At 60.8% G+C, this 18,956-nt stretch overlaps 1 protein-coding gene across 3 annotated transcripts; it reads right to left on the bottom strand.

Moving 5' to 3' along the window:
* Nucleotides 1-1,043: 1,043 nt before the first annotated feature.
* GABRD (gamma-aminobutyric acid type A receptor subunit delta) lies at nt 1,044-11,220 on the bottom strand. 3 transcript variants are annotated; one of them, XM_055137790.1, is made up of 9 exons: nt 11,024-11,220; nt 6,010-6,122; nt 5,763-5,830; nt 5,461-5,681; nt 3,552-3,634; nt 2,801-2,938; nt 2,272-2,427; nt 1,964-2,169; nt 1,044-1,882 (listed from the first exon to the last, which is right to left on the bottom strand). In XM_055137790.1, the coding sequence occupies exons 1-9, from the start codon at nt 11,203-11,205 to the stop codon at nt 1,583-1,585; spliced, it is 1,467 nt and encodes a 488-aa protein (XP_054993765.1). In that variant the 5' UTR covers nt 11,206-11,220; the 3' UTR covers nt 1,044-1,582. The 3 variants fall into 3 exon arrangements, with proteins under 3 accessions (XP_054993765.1, XP_054993766.1, XP_054993767.1); XM_055137791.1 differs by lacking the exon at nt 11,024-11,220 and adding an exon at nt 8,878-9,038 and having other exon boundaries at nt 5,763-5,869; XM_055137792.1 differs by lacking the exon at nt 11,024-11,220 and adding an exon at nt 8,878-9,037.
* Between the last annotated feature and the right edge of the window lie 7,736 nt (nt 11,221-18,956).

Raw genomic sequence — 18,956 nt, 5'->3', positions numbered from 1 at the left:
AGAGACATGGAGGGGGGCCCAGAGAGTCGCTTCCTGCGCTCAAGTCCCATCTCAGACCCTGAAGCTCTGCTCAGAGGGGACCTTGATTTTCCTCCCCCGTGTCCTCCCCTCTGAGCCTGGGAGGTGACTGTGCATATGTCCTCTGCTGTTGTGGGGTACCACTCAGGAAAGCACCTGTCCAGCACCCAGGAGCCAGCACCAGGCCAGCCCTCTGTCAGCCATGCCCTGCCCTGTCAGTGGCCATGAGGGGACCCTCCCTGCCCTCTGCCAGTCTCTCCCGGGCAGGAGGAGGGGGCAGGAGCAGGCAGTGTGACTGCAGGCTGCAGAATCCAACAGCCCACCCTGCCCGCTGCGTGGGTGCCCGAGGCAGAGAGGCGGCTTTAAATAGCATCTGTGGGAACGAGGGCGGGGGCAGGGAAGGCAGGAGGGGACAGGGAAGGAGGGGGGCACAGGGAAAGCAGCAGGGGACAGGGAAGGGGGGGACAGGGAAGCTGGGGGCACCGGTGGGCGGAGCAGAGTCCCGCCCTGTGCAGGGCCCAGAGGAGAAGGCTCACTGGCTGCCTACCTGCACCCCACTGGCCGCCCCACACTTGCTCCGCCTCCTGGTGCTGCCCCAGGTGCTGGCCAGTGCAGGTGCAGCCCTACTCAGCTGCCAGGCTGCCGCTGGCCCCTGAGACCTGACCAAGGTCCGAGTGAGGGGCCGTGCCGGAACTGGAGCTGTGGGTCAGTGTGGCTCTGGCACAGCCCGCTGTCCTCTGCTCGGACACATCAGTGTTCTCTGGGGGTGGCCAGGGAGGACAGGCAGAGCCCTGCAGCCGACCGCTGGGGGGAGGGGGTGGGCAGAAGCCCCCGGGGCGCTCTGGCCCCACTGATGGACAATGGACAGCTCGCTCGCAGACCATCCCTTCCGGAACAGCTGTGGCTAATGGCCCCCGAGGCGCCTGTCAGGCGTCACTGTAGAGTGGCAGGGGGCCGGGAAGGGTGATGCCCGGACACAGCCCACCCTGAGAGGGAGGCAGGCGCAGCGCAGCCAGAGGCACAGGCACCCTCGGCCCCAGGGCTTTATTGGCTTCATGCTGGCACCCCATTCCTTGAGGGCAACCCCAGAGTCAGGCCTGAGCACAGTGGCCATTTGGGGGTCCCCAGGCCGCCCAGGGCCCAGATGGAGCAGCCTCAAACCTGTCTGTGCTGAGAAGGGGGTCGGCAAGGGGCAGGCAGGAAAGAGGAGGGGATGGGCAGGAGGGAGGAAAGGGGGCAGGTGGGGGCGGGCGGGGGGGACCAAACAAGAGGGCAGGAGGGGGAGAGGAGGAGATCGAGGCAGGAGGGGGGAAGGGATGGGCAGAAGGGAGGAAAGGGGGCAGGTGGGAGGGGGAATGGAGACAAGTGGGAGGGGCAGGCAGGACGGGACAGCAAGAGGGCCAAGAGGGCAGAGAGGAGGGGGAGGAGGGAGGAGAGGCAGGAAGGAGGGCCGTGCCGGAGGGGGGAGGGAGGAGGGCAGGTGTTGGGTGGCTCCAGAAGAAGGGTGGGGTGGCCTGGACGGAGCCATGGGGACCCGGGCTTGCCCACCCTGGGACTCGAGTCCTCACATGGTGTAGGCTGCCCAGTAGATGACGTTGACGGCGGCAAAGGCCGCGGGGAACACAGCGCGGGCGTAGGTGTCGATGGTGTCTGCATCGATGGGTTTGAAAAGCGCACGGAGGCTGCCCTGGGCCGCGGCCGGGGCTGCCCCCCGCTTCTTCATCTCTCCTGTCTCCACCTCCACCGAGCGGTAGGCGCCCATGAGGTTCCCGGGGACGAGGCGCTGAGGGCCGGACAGAGCCAGCTCCCTGCTGACGCCGGCCGCCGAGAGAGAGAAGAGCACAATGGCATTCCTCACGTCCATCTGCAGGGAGAGGAGGGCAGCTCACGGGGCGCCCGGGCGGGGCAGTGACAGGGTCGTCCCAGGGACTGCCCGCGGGCTCACCTCCACCCTCTGGCCCACGCTCTTGGCCTTCTGCTTCTTCCTGTAGTCGGCGTTGAAGTGAGCGAAGGCATACTCCACCAGCGCGGCAAACACAAACACGTAGCAGATCCAGAAGTACACGTCCAGCGCCTTAATGGCCGAGGCGCGTGGCAAGGAGGAGCGGGCACTCACCATTAGTGTCGTCATGGTCAGCACGGTGGTGATGCCTGCGGGCACCGGGGTGGGATGGCTGGAGCCCCCAGCCCTTCCGGCCACACCCCTGCTGCTACTGGCCCCCGCTGCCCCCAGACTCCCTTGCCCAGGCATACCGAGAGACACGCGGGCGGGCACGGCTGCCTGGCTGATCCAGAAGGAAACCCAGGACATGGCCACCAGGAGGACGGATGGCATGTAGGACTGGATGATGTACACACCCCGGTTTCTCCGCAGGTGGAAATGCAGGCTGAGCCTCGGGAACTGGCCGGCTGCCGGAGAACCCTCTGTCCCTTAGGGCCCGGCCCACCGAGCCCCACGCCCACCCACCTCTTCATACTGTCCAGTGGCCCCTCTGGCTCCTGAGGAAGGACAGCGTTGGGCCAGCTGTGGGCCTTGAGTTTGCTGGCTCCGCTAAGCCCCAGGGAAGGGTGTGTGGTCCCCTCCCTACCCGGGGCAGGCAGCAAGAGCAGGGAGAAAAGGGGCAAAGCTGGCGACTGGGGACTTTACCCAAAGGACACCTTGCTGCCCAAACTTGGAGCACAGCGAGTCCTTGGGAAGGACAGAGGGGCCCAAGAGAAACCCCGTCCACTGTGCTCCTGCATGGCTGCGGCGGCGATCTCTCCCTGGGAAGAGGTCCCATACCGGACTTGAAGTTCATCAGCTCCGAAGTGAAGCGGTAGCTGGTGATGGTGAACTGGGCCAGCTGCAGCTTGTCCAGCCCGTGGATCTGCTCCTGGTTTTCCGACCAGTAGTAGAGGATGTCCTCAGATGAGTAGCCATCTGCGGATCCACACAGCCAGGTGACCAAGTGAGGGGCTGGGGCCAGGAGCCCGCATTGGGCCCACCGTCACGGCCACGCCCTAGAGGCCTGACCTGAGACCCCGCCCCCAGCAGGCCACGCCCCTACGGGCCCGCTCTCTAAGGCCCTTTCCCCTGCACTTCTGCGTGAGGCCCCATCCCTGGCAGGTCCTGCCCCGTGAGGCCCCGCCCTTCCACGTGAGGCCCCGCCCCTGGCAGGCCCCACCCCATGAAGCCCACCTCCTTCTGTGAGGCCCCACCCCTCCACGTGAGGCCCGCCCACTCCGTGAGCCCCGCCCCTTCCTCGAGGCCCAGCCCCGTGAGAGCAGTGCGGACACGCCCCCCGCATATCACCTCCCTGCCCCCCACCTCTCAGCAGGCCTCATTGGCAGTGCCCCTGGGGTGCTGGTGCTGGCGACACAAGTACCAGCGCCTGGCGCCACGGCGTGGCTCTCCCGAGGGCGCTGGCCATGGAGCCGACCAATGCCTCCTGGCCCTCCTCATTCTCAGGGTGGCCTGCCCCAGGGCCAGGCTGAGTTCAGCGGAGTTGCCTGCCCTGAGCCGTCTCCCAGCCCACGCCCGCAAGCCCACTCACAGCTCTCCAGATGCAGCATGCACTCCTGCTCGTCCATGGGGTACTTGGCCAGGTCCATGTCACAGGCCACTGTGGATGTGATGCTGTCAAAACAATGTCCTTTGGTGAAGGTGGGCGTGGGCAAGGTTCTGCCAGCAGCTCCTGCCCGATGGAAATGCCAGGCCTCCTGACCCTGCCGCAGCTGCGTCTCAGACCCCGTGGGCAGCTGAAGCAGCTGGGAAGGATGGAAGCTCTACCCCGTGGGACTGTACTCGGGGCCTGTCCTGGAAGCAAGAGCTGGGTCTCACTCGTTTCTGTTTGGAGGATGCAGCACCAATGCTGATACTGGCTAATTGGGGCACGGAGGCTGGGAGGTCAGGTCGGCCTGAGTGAAGGTCCAAGGTCCTGCCGGCCCTGGGAGAGTCTGGATTGTCCAAGATAGTTTGGGTTCTTCTTTGTTAATGGCAGGTCAGGGGGCACACCTGGTGGCACTCAGGCTTTCTCCTGCCTCTGCTCAGGGATCACTCCTGGCTCTGTGCTCAAGGCACCATCTGTAGTACCAGAGGCTGAACCAGGTTGGTCAGAAGCAAGACAAGTGCCTTACCCCACAATACCATCTCTCTGCCTCCACACCCTGAAGAATTTGGACTCATGCCAATATCCCAATTTTATTTTATTTGTTTTGTTTTGGGGTCACACCTGCAAGTGCTCAAGGGTTATTCCTGGCTTTGCACTCCTGGCAGTGCTTGTGAGACCATATGAGATGCTTGGGCTGGCATCAAACCCTGACTGGCTGTGTGCAAGGCCAATACCCTACCTGCTGGACTATAGCTCTGCCCCCAAACCTCCCAGTGTGAAGACAGCGGCCTCCTCAGACTGTGCTTTGGGTACCACGTTGTTTTTTTTTCTTTTTGGGTCACAACCGGCGATGCACAGGGGTTACTCCTGGCTCTGCACTCAGGAATTGCTCCTGGCGGTGCTCAGGGGACCATATGGGGTGCTGGGAATCGAACCCGGGTCGGCCACGTGCAAGGCAGACGCCCTACCCGCTGTGCTATTGCTCCAGCCCTGGGTACCACGTTTGAACATGATGCTCCACCAGCCAAAAGATGAAGCCTTGCTGAAGGCTCAGATGAGGTTAGTATTGTGTAGTAACAAAGTGTGTGCATGTGTGCTGCGGGTGCAAGCCAGGCCATGTGCATCATGGTGTGAGCTGCGCCAGCGAGCCCGTCCCAGTCATCCTTATGTAAAGGGAGTATTTTTACTGACGGTCTGTGGGTGTGTTTGGACATACTGCTGTGGTGCACGGCAGGGACAGGAGCCCTCTGTGAGACTCGCTTCACCGTGACACACCTAGAGCAAGACCCACAGCACTGTACCCCCCCTAACGTTCACACCAGCCCCCGTGAACCGGGTCCCCTCCATCCTTGGCACAGTGACGCCAGCTGACAAATGTCAGTGTGCACGTGCCTCCACATAGTGCTCAGTGTTGGGGCCTGAGCGACAGCACAGCAGGTACCGGCCTTGCACATGGCCAACCTGGGTTCAATCCCCAGCACCACTTGTGATTCCCGAGCACAAAGTACAAGTTAGCCCTAAGCATCAATTTATTTTTATTTATTTATTTATTTATTTTTGCTTTTTAGGTCACACCTGGAGATGCACAGGGGTTACTCCTGGCTCTGCACTCAGGAATTACTCCTGGCGGTGCTCGGGGGACCATATGGGATGCTGGGAATCGAACCCGGGTTGGCCGCGTGCAAGGCAAACACCCTACCCGCTGTGCTATTGCTCCAACCCTAAGCCCTGAGCATCAAAGACCCAAACCAAAGCAAAGAGAACCCCAGTGAAGAAAGGCAGGTGCCAGCGTCACCTGAGTGATCTGTGGGGACAGAGGGAAAGAGGGTGCACCCCGCCCCGAGGGGCTCACCGGATGCTGTAGAGAATCACCCCGTCAGGCTGCAGCCGGATGAGCTTGTTCTCCACCGTCACGTCGTGGAACCAGGCCGACTTGGCGTTGACGATGAAGGTGTCCGGGAGCCAGAGCTTGTCAACGAAGCGACTGTCCAGGCCCAGGGTCTCGTTGGTGTGGCTGTAGGAGAGCCGGCTGTCCCTCCAGCTCTGGTGCACAAACACTGTCATGGTGTACTCCTGAGGGGCAGGAGGCCAACACTCTCAGCACGGAGACAGGCCCAGGGGCCAGACTGTGGGCGCAGGATGGGTAGCACGTACCATGTTGGCCTCTGAGATATGGTCAATGCTGGCCACCTCGATGGCCAGTGCCACGTTCACAGGCGGTCCTGCAAGGAAGGGGCAGAGCTGCAGGGGCGGCGCTGAGTCTGTGAGTGACAGACAGGAAGGGGGCGGGCGCTGTTCAGCCTGGGAGGACCAGCCCCCGCCCCTCAGTGCCCAAGGTCTGACGGCCACAGGGGAGCTGGTCTCTCCTGGGCTCCACAGCAGGCTGGCCCAGCACACCCACCTCCAATGCCGGGCCGGAAGTTGCGGGCGTAGCCTTCCACCAAGCTGTCCAGATTGGGGAGCCAGGAGATCTCCAGGTTAGAGCCGACATAGTCCCCAATGTCACTCACAGCTCTGCAAAGGCAAAGCCCACGGTCTGGCCAGGCCCCGGGACAGCTTGGTCCCAAGTGCTGAGACAGCGGGTGGGGTGGGGGGTGGACAGGAAGACCCCCCAAGGGACTCACATTAGGAACCGTGCATCCTCCCCCTCCTCTCCCCGGTGGACCAGCACCACCCCCTGGCCGAACTCCAGGCAGCTCCTCCCACCCGTCCCACCAGGGCAGCTAGCCACAAGGCCCCTCTTGGTCGCTCAAGCCTGGACCCCAATGAGAGCAAGAAGGTGCCCTTCAGCTCTGAGGATGGTGGCATGGACACCCCCGAGGCTGAGGAAGAAGAATGGTCATGGGGTCCCACAACCGAGCCACCAGGCTGTGGGCCCAGAAGGCCGCCATCATCTAGGCAGACCCCGGAGCCCCCGTTTCTACATGCTCCTGGCGCCATGCACCTGGGGCGGGCTAGCCTGATGGATGGTCACATGGGCTTCTCTGTCCGACAGCCCAGGGTCAGCGCCGTACAGAGTGCCTCATGGCCTCATGTGCCTGCCCCCTGCACCCCGGGGAGCCCTTGGCCGGGGCCCCACCGGGCTGTGCACAGAGTGAGGGTCTGAGGAACATGCAGCACATGCTGAGGCCATGTGTAGCCTGTGAGGCCTGGGCAGCTGCGCTGAGCAGCCGGGACACCGGGTACGGCCCCCCACACCTCAGCCCCTCGCTGTGAAATGCCGTACTGCGGCCAGGAAACCCAGGCGCTGCTCAGGCACGCAGGGCCCGGGCTGGGACGCGCCTCCTCGTGCTCCACCTGTAGCCCCCGCAGCTCTCACCGCCAGGGTCCCACCTCAGACTCTGGCGGCCCTCCGGTGCCCAGCATTTGGCCCTGCCTCTCGCCCAGGACTCCTACACCCTTGCTTCCTCTCACCGACCCCTACACATCTTCCTGACCCTGTGCAAGCCCTCCCCAGGGAGTTCCTCCTGGACACACCCGCCCACTCACCGACCCGCCCATCACACCCACCCGTCATCTACCCATTCACCAAGTTACACCCCACCCATCACGCACCATCAGTCTATCCTATAACCGTCCACTCATCCACCACCATCCATCCATTCGTTACCCTACTACCCATCCACCCCACCCCCCACCCAGCAGCCTGGAGGGCTCCTGATTCAGCTGGCGGCCATGGGAGGGCAGTGGCCTTGGGTCCAGCTCTCCGTGGGAGGAACCTCACCATGGTTTGGGCGCCAGAACCCCAAGGGCCTTCCGCCTCAGGCCTGCGGTTCCTGCTGCCTCTGTGCGCTTCTGCCCCTCCCCCCACTCTCCCGACCCCGAGGGGCACAAGGGCCGCTGTCCCTCAGCAGGACCCGGCACTGGGCCTGACTGATGAGGGGTGTCTTCAGACATGAGTGCGTGGCCCGAGTCTGGCATCCGGGCCTGGTCCCCAGGGAGGCACGGTGAGCTGGTGGGCAGAGCGGGGACTCATCAAAGGGCCAGCCCTGAGGCCACACCCACTGGGCAGGGCTTCAACAGAAGAATATCCACTGTGCCACCACCATGGCAGAGCCCTCCCAGCCCCTGGCCTGCACCCACAGGAGCCCTGAGTCAGGCTCCGCCCCAGGGGCAGGAAAGGGGTCGAAGGCTGGTGGGGGAGCCCCGAGTCCCCAGCTGATGGCTACCGGCCTGGAGTAAGGCCAGAGTGTGTGTGCAGTTCTGGCCCGAGAATTCCTGCCTCAAGTGCAGAAACAGGCCCAGGGGCTGCGGGGAGAGACGCGGCACCCCTGGCAGAGGGGCAGGGCCGGGCTCCCCAGTGAGCTTGGCAGTCAGGCCCGGGTGAAGCTCTGGGCTTCGGAGGCAGCTGCGATCCCAGCCTTACCCTCTGTCCTTCCTGTTACCTTGAAGTCGGAGAGGAGGAGAGAAGGAGGAGGAGGAGGAGAAGGAGGAGGAGGAGGAGGAGGAGGAGCTGAGCCTCCCAGAACTGGTCCCCCAGCCCCTGGGGAGCACTTCCAGGTGTGCCCGCCCCCCATACAAACAAAACCGGATGGATGCCAGGCTGTGCTCCCACCCACCCGGGACCCGCGTCCAGACCCCACCTTGCAGCGGCGGGCCAAGTGCCCTACCAGGACAGACCGCTTCTGCCGGCCGGGTTAGGGGGTGCCGCTGCAGCCTTAACCCCAGAGCCGCACGGGCCTCCTGCGAGTCTGGGGGAGGGGTAGGTCCCCTCGCGCCTGCCCCGCTGGCGGAGAAAAGCTCGCTCCACCTTTTGGGGTCCAGCACTGCAGTCCTCCAGCCCCGGCCGGCCCTTCCCTGTGCGCGGGTCAGGGGGCGCCACCCGAGCCGGTCCCCGGAGAGGACCCCGGCGTCCTGCGGCCCCAAGTCCCAGCCCGGCTCCGCGCGTCCGTCCCGAGTTGGCCCGCGGAGCGCCGCTTCAGCACCGGGCGCGGACAGCGGCGCGGACAGCGGGGACGGGTCGCGGAGAGCGCGGACAGCGGCGCGGGCAGCGCGGACGAGGCGCAGCAGCGGGGACGGGGCGCGGGCAGCGGGGACGGGGCGCGGAGAGCGGGGACGGGCGCGGACAGCGGGCACGGGGCGCGGGCAGCGGGGACGGGGCGCGGAGAGCGGGGACGGGGCGCGGAGAGCGGGGACGGGGCGCGGAGAGCGGGGACGGGGCGCGGAGAGCGGGGACGGGGCGCGGGCAGCGGGGACGGGGCGCGGAGAGCGGGGACGGGCGCGGGCAGCGGGGACGGGCGCGGGCAGCGGGGACGGAGCGCGGGCTCACCTGGCGCCGCGGAGCAGCAGGAGCGCGGTCAGCAGCCGGGCGGGTGCGGCCATGGCCGGGCAGGGAGGGCGGGTCGCTCCGGCCTCTCGGCTCCTCCCGCCGCTCCGGCTCCAAAGTTGCTGGCGGCGCGGCGGCGCGGGCGCACGGGCGGGCACCGGGCACGGCGCGCGGCGCGGGGGCGGGCGGAGCGCGGGGGCCCCCTGCCCGCCGACCCGCCCCGCAGCGCCGCTCCAGGGCCCGTCCGCGGAGACCCCCTGGAGCCCGCCCACCCCCGGGTCGGAGGCGGCGGGGCCGCGGGCGTGTGGCCAGAGGCTGGGGGCGCTGCCCTTGGGCGGGGAGCACCGGCCCCTGCACCCCGCGACCCGCGCCGCCCGACCCCCGCCCCGCCGCCTGGCCGGCCCGCCTCTAGGCAGGCACCGCTGCTCAGGAGAACCCACCGCCTCACGCCGTCCCGCTGACCCCACTGCCCCGGTGGGGCCCTCCCGACGACCCCACCACCCCACGCAGACCCAACGACCCCACCGCCCCAGGCCTTTCCGGTGACCCTCACTACAGCTGTCCCGGTGACCCCACCTCCCCACTCCCTCCAGACTCCACCGCCCCTGGCTGGCAGCCTCTGGCCCCTCAGGTGCCCCGGAGGCTGTCTCAGGTGCTGGTCTGCTCCCTCTGGGGGTGCCCAGTCCTGTGCCCCCTTTAGCAGGGAGCTGGTGTCAAGGGGCCCCCCTCCACATAAGACAAGGCCAGGTGCCGATGGTCAGTGAGAACAGCCTGGGCTAGGCCTCATCCCTTTGCGCCTCTGGCTCTGTCCAGGCACAGCTGCCTACTGGGAGGGGGGGTGGGGGTAAGGGGGTGGGGGGTGTCAGGTTGCCCGCTGCACTGTCAGGTGACACGGGGCAAACGGAAGAGAAGGGAGCAGGCGACCTGCACGCACAGGACAGGGCACCAGCCCCTCCTACAGGACCCCGATATATATATATATATATTTTGCTTTTTGGGTCACACCTGGCGATGCACAGGGGTTACTCCTGGCTCTGCACTCAGGAATTTCCCCTGCCCGTGCTCAGGGGACCATATGGGATGCTGGGATTCGAACCCGGGTCGGCCGCGTGCAAGGCAAACGCCCTACCCGATGTGCTATTGCTCCAGCCCCAGGACCCCAATATTTGCCTTTTCCTTTCCTTTTCCTCCTGTTCTCCCACGCCTACAGTTTTGTGTCTCCATATTGCCCCAATTACTTTTACTCTAGCCAAAGAAGAGGGGCTTCCATTGCCCCCCCTACCCCCACTCCCTGTCCTTCCTTCTGCTGCCAGGAACTCACGCCGTTGCCTGCCACATGTGGTCCTGGGGCCCAATACAGGGTCGTGAAAGCTCTTGCACTGAGCCTGCCCAGGGCCCCTTTCCCGTCACCAGGTGCTTTGGCAAACGGTTTCCTGCCCGTGGGAGCCTCTGCCACACCTAGTCGATGTCCCTCCACCTGTTCCCCAGGACTATTCATCTTTTGTTGGTAGCTTTGGGTCACACTTGGCAGTGCTCACTGCTCAGGGCTTGTTCCTGGTTCTGTGCTCAGAGATCAGGCATGGCAAGGCTCAGGGGACTAGTTGCTGGGGCTCAGACCTGGGTGCCCTCCCCGCTGCCCCATCTCTCTGGCCCCCAGAGTCTCACCCACTCTACCCAGATGAGCTCCAGCGTCCAAGACCACGGAGTCAGTTTGGTCGGCCCCCCCCAAGGTCAGGGAGCTAGGATCGTGGTCCTGTGTGCTTGGCTCTCTGGCACACGCTCCCCTCCTGGGAGAGCCGAGGAGTTGCCCTGGAGCCAGGCTCTGGGCATTGGATCCGCTCTGCTGCGGCTTGCCCAGCACGCTAGGGAAGGCAAGGGTCCCCACAGATACTTTCTGGGGGGCGAAGCACAAGAACCAAGGGCTCCCAAGGTTTTTGTTCTTTTTGTTCTTGTTTTTGGGCCACACCTGGAGGTACTCAAGGGTTACTCCTGGCTCTGTGCTCAGGAATTACTCCTGGCGGTGCCCCAGGGACCACATGGGATGCTGAGGATTGAACCCTGGCCCGCCATGTGCAAGGCAAACACCCTCCCCACTGTACTATCACTCTGGCCCCGACCCCAAGTCCTTTAACAGAATCCAGTCCTTCACCTCTGCAGCAGTGTCCGTCCTGAGAGCAGCTGTGGTGCTGCCAGGTGCTGGGCACTGCCTCCCCCGAAGACCCTGGTGGTTCCTCCACTCCTGCCCAGGGCTGACGAGAGCTCGGGTGGGCGAAAGGGGCCGGTGTGCGTGGGAGGAGGCCATGGCTGCAGCCAGACTCTTGGTGACGCCATTCTCTCCTGGCACTGCTGTGGGCATCGAATAGGGACAGGATCAGAGGTGAAGAAGTTGCCCCCCCCCCCGTCCCCAGGGCTGCACCCCTAGCTGGGCTGTCTTGGCCTCTGTTCTAGGTCCCCTGCCATGGCAGGCTCAGCCTCTCTGGCATGGCCCTTGCCTAGAGCGTGTGTGTTCAGTCTCTCTGCTATTGTACGCAGGAAAGCCTTCTGCTTCCCTGTGACACAGAACAGGACGCACACATTTGCCCGGAAACTCCGTCCTGACCCCCCGGCCAGCTCTCCCCACCCTGAGGACAGTGACACCTGAGAGTTAAAAGGCTGCAGAGGTCCGCCCCGCCGGCCCGGCCCCGGCCACTCAGCCAGACCTTGTGCCACTCTGTCGGGAAAGGCTTTGCCGGGTGCTCGCGGCCTATGGGAAGGATGGCGGCATGTCAGGGCCCCAGCGGAGAGCTGGGCGCATTTCAGGGTGGCAGCAGGCCGGGGCCCAGGAGGTGGGGATGAGTCACTGGCCCGGAGGGAAACTGCACAGTTAAATTTAAACCCCTGCCCTGTCTGCCGGGGAAGGGCTTTGTTATTTTCCTGGGGAGATGCAGCAGTGAGGTGACAGGGACAAAGAGAAGGTTTCAGTGAGCCCAGAGTGGGACGATCAGCCCCATGATTTTCCAGCAGAATCCGCTAACTTGGCGAGCAGGAACTTGGCAGGAAGCACGGGCTGCGAGCCACACACATGCCGCCCGGGCTCCCCGCCCCTCCCACAGAGGCCAGTTCACTAGGAAACCAGCCCAGCTCAGTGGCAGTTTTTAGGCAGGAAGCTGTGAACCAATAAAGCGTCAAGCGGGGAGCATTGTCTGCCCCAGCTCCGCGGCGTCTGATTGCGCTTGCCTAAGTGTGACGTGGAGAAGTCACAATTCTATTCTGGAGCTGTGTGCTTTGTTTTTGAGGGGTGGAGGGTGCCAGGGGTCAAACCCCGGGCTGCAGACGTGAAAGCATGTGCCACCACTGGGCTACTGGGTTTGGAAGTGGCCATTTGAGTTCTTCTGTGTGATGGACAGCGCTAAACACAAATTAGCATTCCAACAAAAGGGCTGTCACGGCAGTGATAACTGCATTGTGCCTCGGTGCCAGGTGACTGACACCGCTGCCCTGGAGAAGGCTCTGTGGGAACTGGCCACCTGCCAACGTGGCGCCAGCGCCGGGCCCGGGTCTCTCTCTGGGCTAGCGGTAACCCCTATGTAGGAAATTCGCTTAAATCTTTTTTGTTTATTTGTCTGGCTTGATTGGGGGCCACACCTGGTGACGCTTAGGAACTGTTCTGGCTCTGCACTCAGGAATTGCTCCTGGTGGTGTCCGGCGACCATTTGTGACGCCCGCGGTTGAACCTGGTTGGCCGCAATGCTGTACAATCTCTCCGACCCCTTGCTTAAATCTTCTTCTTTTTTTTTTCTTTTTTTGTTTTTCTTTTTGGGTCACACCCAGCGATGCTCAGGGGTTACTCCTGGCTTTGCACTCAGGAATTACTCCTGGCGGTGCTTGGGGGACCATATGGGATGCCGGGGATCGAACCCGGGTTGGCCGTGTGCAAGGCGAACGCCCTACCTGCTGTGCTATTGCTCCGGCCCCGCTTAAATCTTCTTGACCTTAGAATCCAACACTGCCTCTTCCCTCCAGAAAGACCCGACTGAGTGAGCCACGGGCGCCCTTCAGCGACAGGCTGTGCATTGTCCAGCGTCAGGGTTTCAACTGCCAGCGTGGGGGATCTGCTGGCCTTCAGCTTTTTAAAATTTTATTTCTTTGGGGGAGCCACACCTGATGGTGCTCAGGGATTACTCCTGGCAGTGCTTGGGGCCATATGGGATGCCAGGTGTGAGGCAAGCTCCCCCCCACCGTCTGGCTGCCCCATCCCAGTTCTTGCCACTTAACACAGTGTATGCCTGGATGCACAGTGACCCAGTGACAGGTACTGTTGTGGCAGCATTTTTATTATGAAAATGCTTTTGGTTCCTGCCTCTGCAGTCCTGAATGTAGGTGATGAGGAATGAAAGCCCCCGCTAAGGCGGGGAGGAGAGGCTGTCAGGGTGCGAGGGAGGCGGCTTCTGCCGAGGAGAGACTGAAGCACGGGGGGCGCCTGGGCCATACAGTGGGGACTTGATTCACATCCTCTCCTTCCTGGCTGGAGGCTTCCCCCTTCAGAGCCAGGTGGGGCCAGCCTAGGGGGACCTGTGATGGAGGGAGGGGCGTGGAGCAGGGGACACGGGCCTGGGGGTGGAGGCTCTGGCTGGGAATCTGGGCTCTAGACTTGGGTCTCAGTTCCGTGTTCAGGGACTGAGTCCGGCCCTCTCGAGTGTCGCCGCTGCTCAGCCCTCCAGCCCCTGGGCCCCAGCTTTTGTTTCTGTTTGTTTGATTATTCCCTCTGTATTGAGGCTGCCACATCTAGGACCCCACATGTGGCAGTGGCACTCACTGGGTGCCAGGGCACAGCAGTAAGGTGGAGAACTACTGACTCACGTCCCCAGACCCCCCAAATTTGAAAGATTAGCTTGACGGAAAGGCTGAAGAGAGGGGACTGTGGTTAAGGCACTCACCTTGCACGCAGCCCGCCCAGGTTCCATCCCCAGCCCCCAGTGGCATTGCCAGAATGGGGGTAAGCACTGAGCATGGTCAGGTGTGACTTCCCAAAAACCCCTTTCTTTTGATACTCACGTACAAGAAAAGTGATCCATGGGACTGGAGTGATAGCACAGCGGGTAGGGTGTTTGCCTTGCACGCACGCGGCCAACCTGGGTTTGATTCCCAGCATCCCATATGGTCTCCTGAGCACCGCCAGGGATAATTCCTGAGTACAGAGCCAGGAGTGACCCCTGTGCATCGCCAGGTGTGACCCAAAAAGAAAAAAAGAAAAGTGATCCAACATGAATAAAAGTCGCTCATTTTAAGTCCCAACCTTGGTGGGTTCGGCGCTGCGTGTACTGTCTGTGCTACGTCACGATCCCAGCCCGAAGTCCAGCCCCGTCAGAGGGGCTCCCGCCTCACCCCTGCACAGGCAGGGCTGCTCTGGCCCCTTCTAGATGCCTTTCTGAAGTGCTTCCTGGTGGCAGTGAGTCTGCGGGAGGAATCTTTCCAGAGTAGACACATGCAGGCATATGCATGCACCCATACACGTGCACGTGCACACATCCACACATGTACAGACTTTCACATGCACATGCCCCTTACACTCATGCACACATATGCACACACCCATATACGTGCATGTGCACACATCCACACATGTGCAGACCCCCACATGCCTCATACTCACATGCATACATACGTGTGCACACCTGCACATGGCCACATGCACACACATAAACATATGCATGCACACACATGTCCCACAGGACTCTTGCTCCAGCAGTGTATTAGAGGCACGTGCCAGCCCTCTGCAGGGCCGTGGAACTGTGGCCAGGCTAGCGGGCACCCCCTCTGGCACACTCTGTGCAGGAGATGTGTGAGCTCCTCAGAACCTGGGACCAGGCCCATGGCAGCCATGGAGGGGCTGACTTCCCTCAGCCAGAGATCCTGGAGCCTGAGCTGGCCCTGCTGGGCCCCCACTGGCTGCAGCTGCACGAGGGACGCAGCAGCCACCCAGAGCCATGGAAACCCTGTGCGTGTGATTTGAAGCCTCGCACCCCACAGCCAGTTTTCACATCTCCCTGGTGTCTAGTGGTGCAGGCTCCGGCCCCGGCACCCTGCAGTGACCATGGCTTCTGATGCCCACCCAGTCTGCGGTGTGCACGGACAAGCATTTTAGTATTTTTTAAAACAATTTATATTTAACTTATATTCAAATTTCTTTTTTTTGAGAATAAAAAAAACTTGCTTTGCTTGGTTCCCCCCTTTTTAATTGAATCACTCTGAGATATATAGTTACAAAGGTGTTCATGATTTGGTTTCATTCATGCAATGTACCAACACCCAGCCTTCACCAGTGCACGTTTCCCACCACCAATGTCGCCATTCCCTCCCCCACCCCCAGCCTGCCTCTAGGGCAGGCACTTTTCTCCTTATAGGCTCTGTGGTTTGAAATACAGGTACTGACAGGTTATCATGCATGTCCCATCACCCCCTTTCAGCACACAGTTCTTGTCCAGAGTGATCATTTCCAACTATCATTGTCATAGTGATTCCTTCTCTGTCCTAACTGCACAACCCCTACCCCCTGGCAGCCCCACAACTTTTGGCAGGCTTCCCACCATGGACCAGTCCTCCTGGCCCTCGTCCTACTGTCTTCAGGCATTATTTTCATCACATTGTATCATTGTCATCCTGTTGTTCGTCGATTAACTTGAGTGGGCACCAGTAACGTCTCTATTACACTCAGCCCTGAAATTTTTTTTTTCTTTTTGGGTCACACCTGGCAATGCTCAGGGGTCATTCCTGGCTCTGCACTCAGGGATCACCCCTGGCGGTGCTCAGGGGACCGTATGGGATGCTGGGAATCGAACACCAGTCGGTCGCTTGCAAGGCAAACGCCCTACCCGCTGTGCTACCGCTCCAGCCCCAGCCCTGAGATTTTAGCAGCCTCTCCTTACTCATCTTTCTTAATGATTGGAGGCTCTTTCAGGGTCAGGGGAATGAGACCTATTGTTACTGTTTTTGGCATATTGAATACGCCACGGGTAGCTTGCCAGGTTCTGCCGTGAGGGTGGGATACTCTTGGTAGCTTGCCAGGCTCTCTGAGAGGTATGTATATATCTGTTACTGTATTTTGGATACGAATACGCCATGGGGATCTTTCCAGGTTCTCCCAAATGGGCAATAAACTCTCGGTAGCTTGTCAGGTTCTCTAAGAGGGAGAACTAGGCTATTAGATGTCGCGTGGCTGCATTGCAAGCTTCCGGGAGCTTGGTTTTATAGTCTCTGGATGTTGGCTATTGATGGGATTACATGGCGCTGGGAAACTAATATGAAATTAGTTTCATATTATGGTTTTTTTCATATCCCACAAACGAGTGCAATCAGTCTATTTATGTCCCTCTTCCTCTGACCCATTTCATTCAGTATGATACTCTCCATGTCCATCCAAGTATAAGCAAATTTCATGACTTAATTTTTCCTCAGGGCTGTGTAGTATTCCACTGTGTACATGTGCCATCATTTCTTTATCCACTTGTCAGTTCTCAGGTACTTGGGTTTCCATATTCTGGCTACTGTGAATAGTGCTGCTGAGAGCATCGAAGTGCTGAGGGCTTTTCTGCTTGTGTTTTTGGACCCCCAGGGTACAGTCCCAGGAGCTGTACTGCTGAGTGGATGGAAGCTCAGTTTCTGTTTTTTTGAGAAATGCCTGTATTGTTTTCCAGAAAGCAGAGCCCGTTGTAGCACTGCTCAAATCAGTTTCTCTACTGTCTTTGGGGTCATGCTACTGCTATCCCCACCATTTTCCTTGGACAGTGGCTTAGCAGCTTTCACCAACAACGGGTTGCTGACGGCATACCTCATTGTTCCCAAGCTTCAATGGCCTCATTTTTACTTTTCCTTTTTCGGAGGCCACAGCCAGTGGTGCTTAGGGCTTACTCCTGGCTCTGCACTCAAGGATCACTCGTGGCAGGCTCAGAGAACCATATGGGTACGGGGAATTGAACCTGGACAGGCTGCATGCAAGGCAAGCACCCTCCCTGCTGTCATATGTTTCCGGTCCTTCATTTGTTACCTTTGTGCAGCTTTCGGCAGAGGGTACATCTACCCATCACTGCTTTATTGTCTGAGCGGAAACGTGCTTTCACAGAAGATTTTCTTCAGTAATGATTTTACTGAGATAGAATTGACATCCCATAGGGCCGGAGTGATAGCACAGCAAGGAGGATGCCTGCCTTGCACATAGCTGGTCAGGGTTCAAGCCCTGGCATCCCATATGGTTCCCCATAGCTGCCCCTGCCTTCCTGCCTGCCTTCCCGTCCCCATCTGCCAGGCTACTCCTGTCTCTATCCTGGTTTCTTCCTGTTGCTCTGTATCAACTGAGTCTTGGTGTGTGTGTGTGTGTGTGTGTGTGTATGTGTGTATGTGTGTGTGTGTGTGTGTGTGTGTGTGCGCGTGCGCGCCCACGTGGTGTGTTTTCTTTTGGATTTGGGGCCACATCCAGGGGTGTTCAGAAGCTAGTTCTGATTCTGTTCTCAGCAGTGCCCCCTGGCGGTTCTTGGGACCCTCTTCAGTGCCAGGGAACAAACCCAGGCTAAGGCGGGCAGTGCCTTACCCCTGGCCTCCCTGTCCAGCCCGTGTGGTGTGTTGGCGTTTTTCTTGTTTATTCCAGGGAGATAGTGAAGTAGGTACTTGCCTTTCATGTGGCTGCTTGGGCCAACCCCAGTTTAATCCCTGCCACTGAACGCGGTTCCCTATGCCTTGCTGGATTGGTATAAACTTTCCCAGCCCCCCAAATTTTTCTCATTTTCATCCATTTGATGTTTGTGGGTCTTGGTGACCTAGTAGATTCATAGTTTTCAACCAGTTGGAAGGTTTCAGTTTCTTCTGAGGGGTCGTCCTCCCCTCTGGACCGTCCCACACAATCCCACGGCCTGGGAGAAGGCTCCAGCCTCCAGCCCCTCAGGCCTGGCCTCCTGGAATCCAGGCTGTCTGGCTGTGCGTGCTGCCAGTGCTTCGGGCCTCACGCGAGGCTCCGCAAGAGCCCGACGGGCCTTGACCCATGTCGGCCCGTCCTGGCTCAGCAGCGTGCTGGCCTGGCAGTGGGCAAGGCAGCCATGTGTCTGAGGGTGGTGCTGCCTCTTCCTGAGGTGTGAGCCACCTCCATCGGATCTGAGATGTCAGGAGTCTGGGAAGCATGAACACGGGGGCGCCCTCCTGTGCCCAGGCTTTCCCAGCCAGCCCGACCTAGGGAGCAAACCCATCCTGCTCCCTATTTTTCCCAGCCCATTTTTCCCAGCCCTCTTTCTTAATTGTCATCTGTGTATCAACTTCTCTATGGGGGGGGGGCACCCTGCTGTTCTCAGGGCTTACTCATAGCTGTGTGTTCAGGGACCCTACTCAATGTTGGGGACCAAATCTAGGTCAGCTGTGTGCAAACCAAGTGCCCTAAACCCTATGCTACCTCTCCAGCCCCCATATTCCTGTGTCATAGGTGACAATTTCCTGGTTCAACATCCATAACTACCCAGGACAGGCTCCCCATCCCAGCTGCTCATGAGTGACTGCCGTTGGACTGAGCAAGGCCCTCACATGTCTTGAGGAGCCCTATCTGGCTGTGCTCAGGGTTTACTCCCGGTGGGCTTAGGGGACCATGTGGGCTGCTAGGGACTGAACCCACGGAGCTGACACTTGGGAAGAAGCAGGACAGGCAGGAAGAATAGGTGCTGGGGCTGCCCACCAGGAAGGCGGAGGGGCTCTAGACAGTCTGTGGGAAGCCCGTGTTGGTAGTTAGGGTCAGGTCCCGAGCCCCTGCCCTGGTCAATGGCCAGGACCCACAGGGAAAGGTGCAACACTCTTCTATGGTCCCGGCTGCTAGAGGCTGGCAACTAGCTGAAGCCTCACAGGAAAATGCACAGCTCCTGTGGGCGGGACTGTTGCTGGCCCTGCTCTCAAAATAGTAAGTGTCCAGCTACCCTGCAGGGTTTTATTTCCGACATGAAAGCGCGGGTTGCATTGTGCGCTTCACTCTCGCTGATACTAGCTCTGGTACCTTAAATAGGAAGAGCCCCTCCAAGCTGGCATGTGCACCGGCCGGTGCAATGCCAGGCGCTTTGATCATCCGCTTGCTTTCT

Source organism: Sorex araneus, chromosome 5, assembly GCF_027595985.1.
Source record: "Sorex araneus isolate mSorAra2 chromosome 5, mSorAra2.pri, whole genome shotgun sequence".
NCBI lineage: Eukaryota > Metazoa > Chordata > Mammalia > Eulipotyphla > Soricidae > Sorex > Sorex araneus.
Note: the sequence above shows the minus strand (reverse complement) of the source record. Positions and strands in the feature narration are given on the sequence as shown.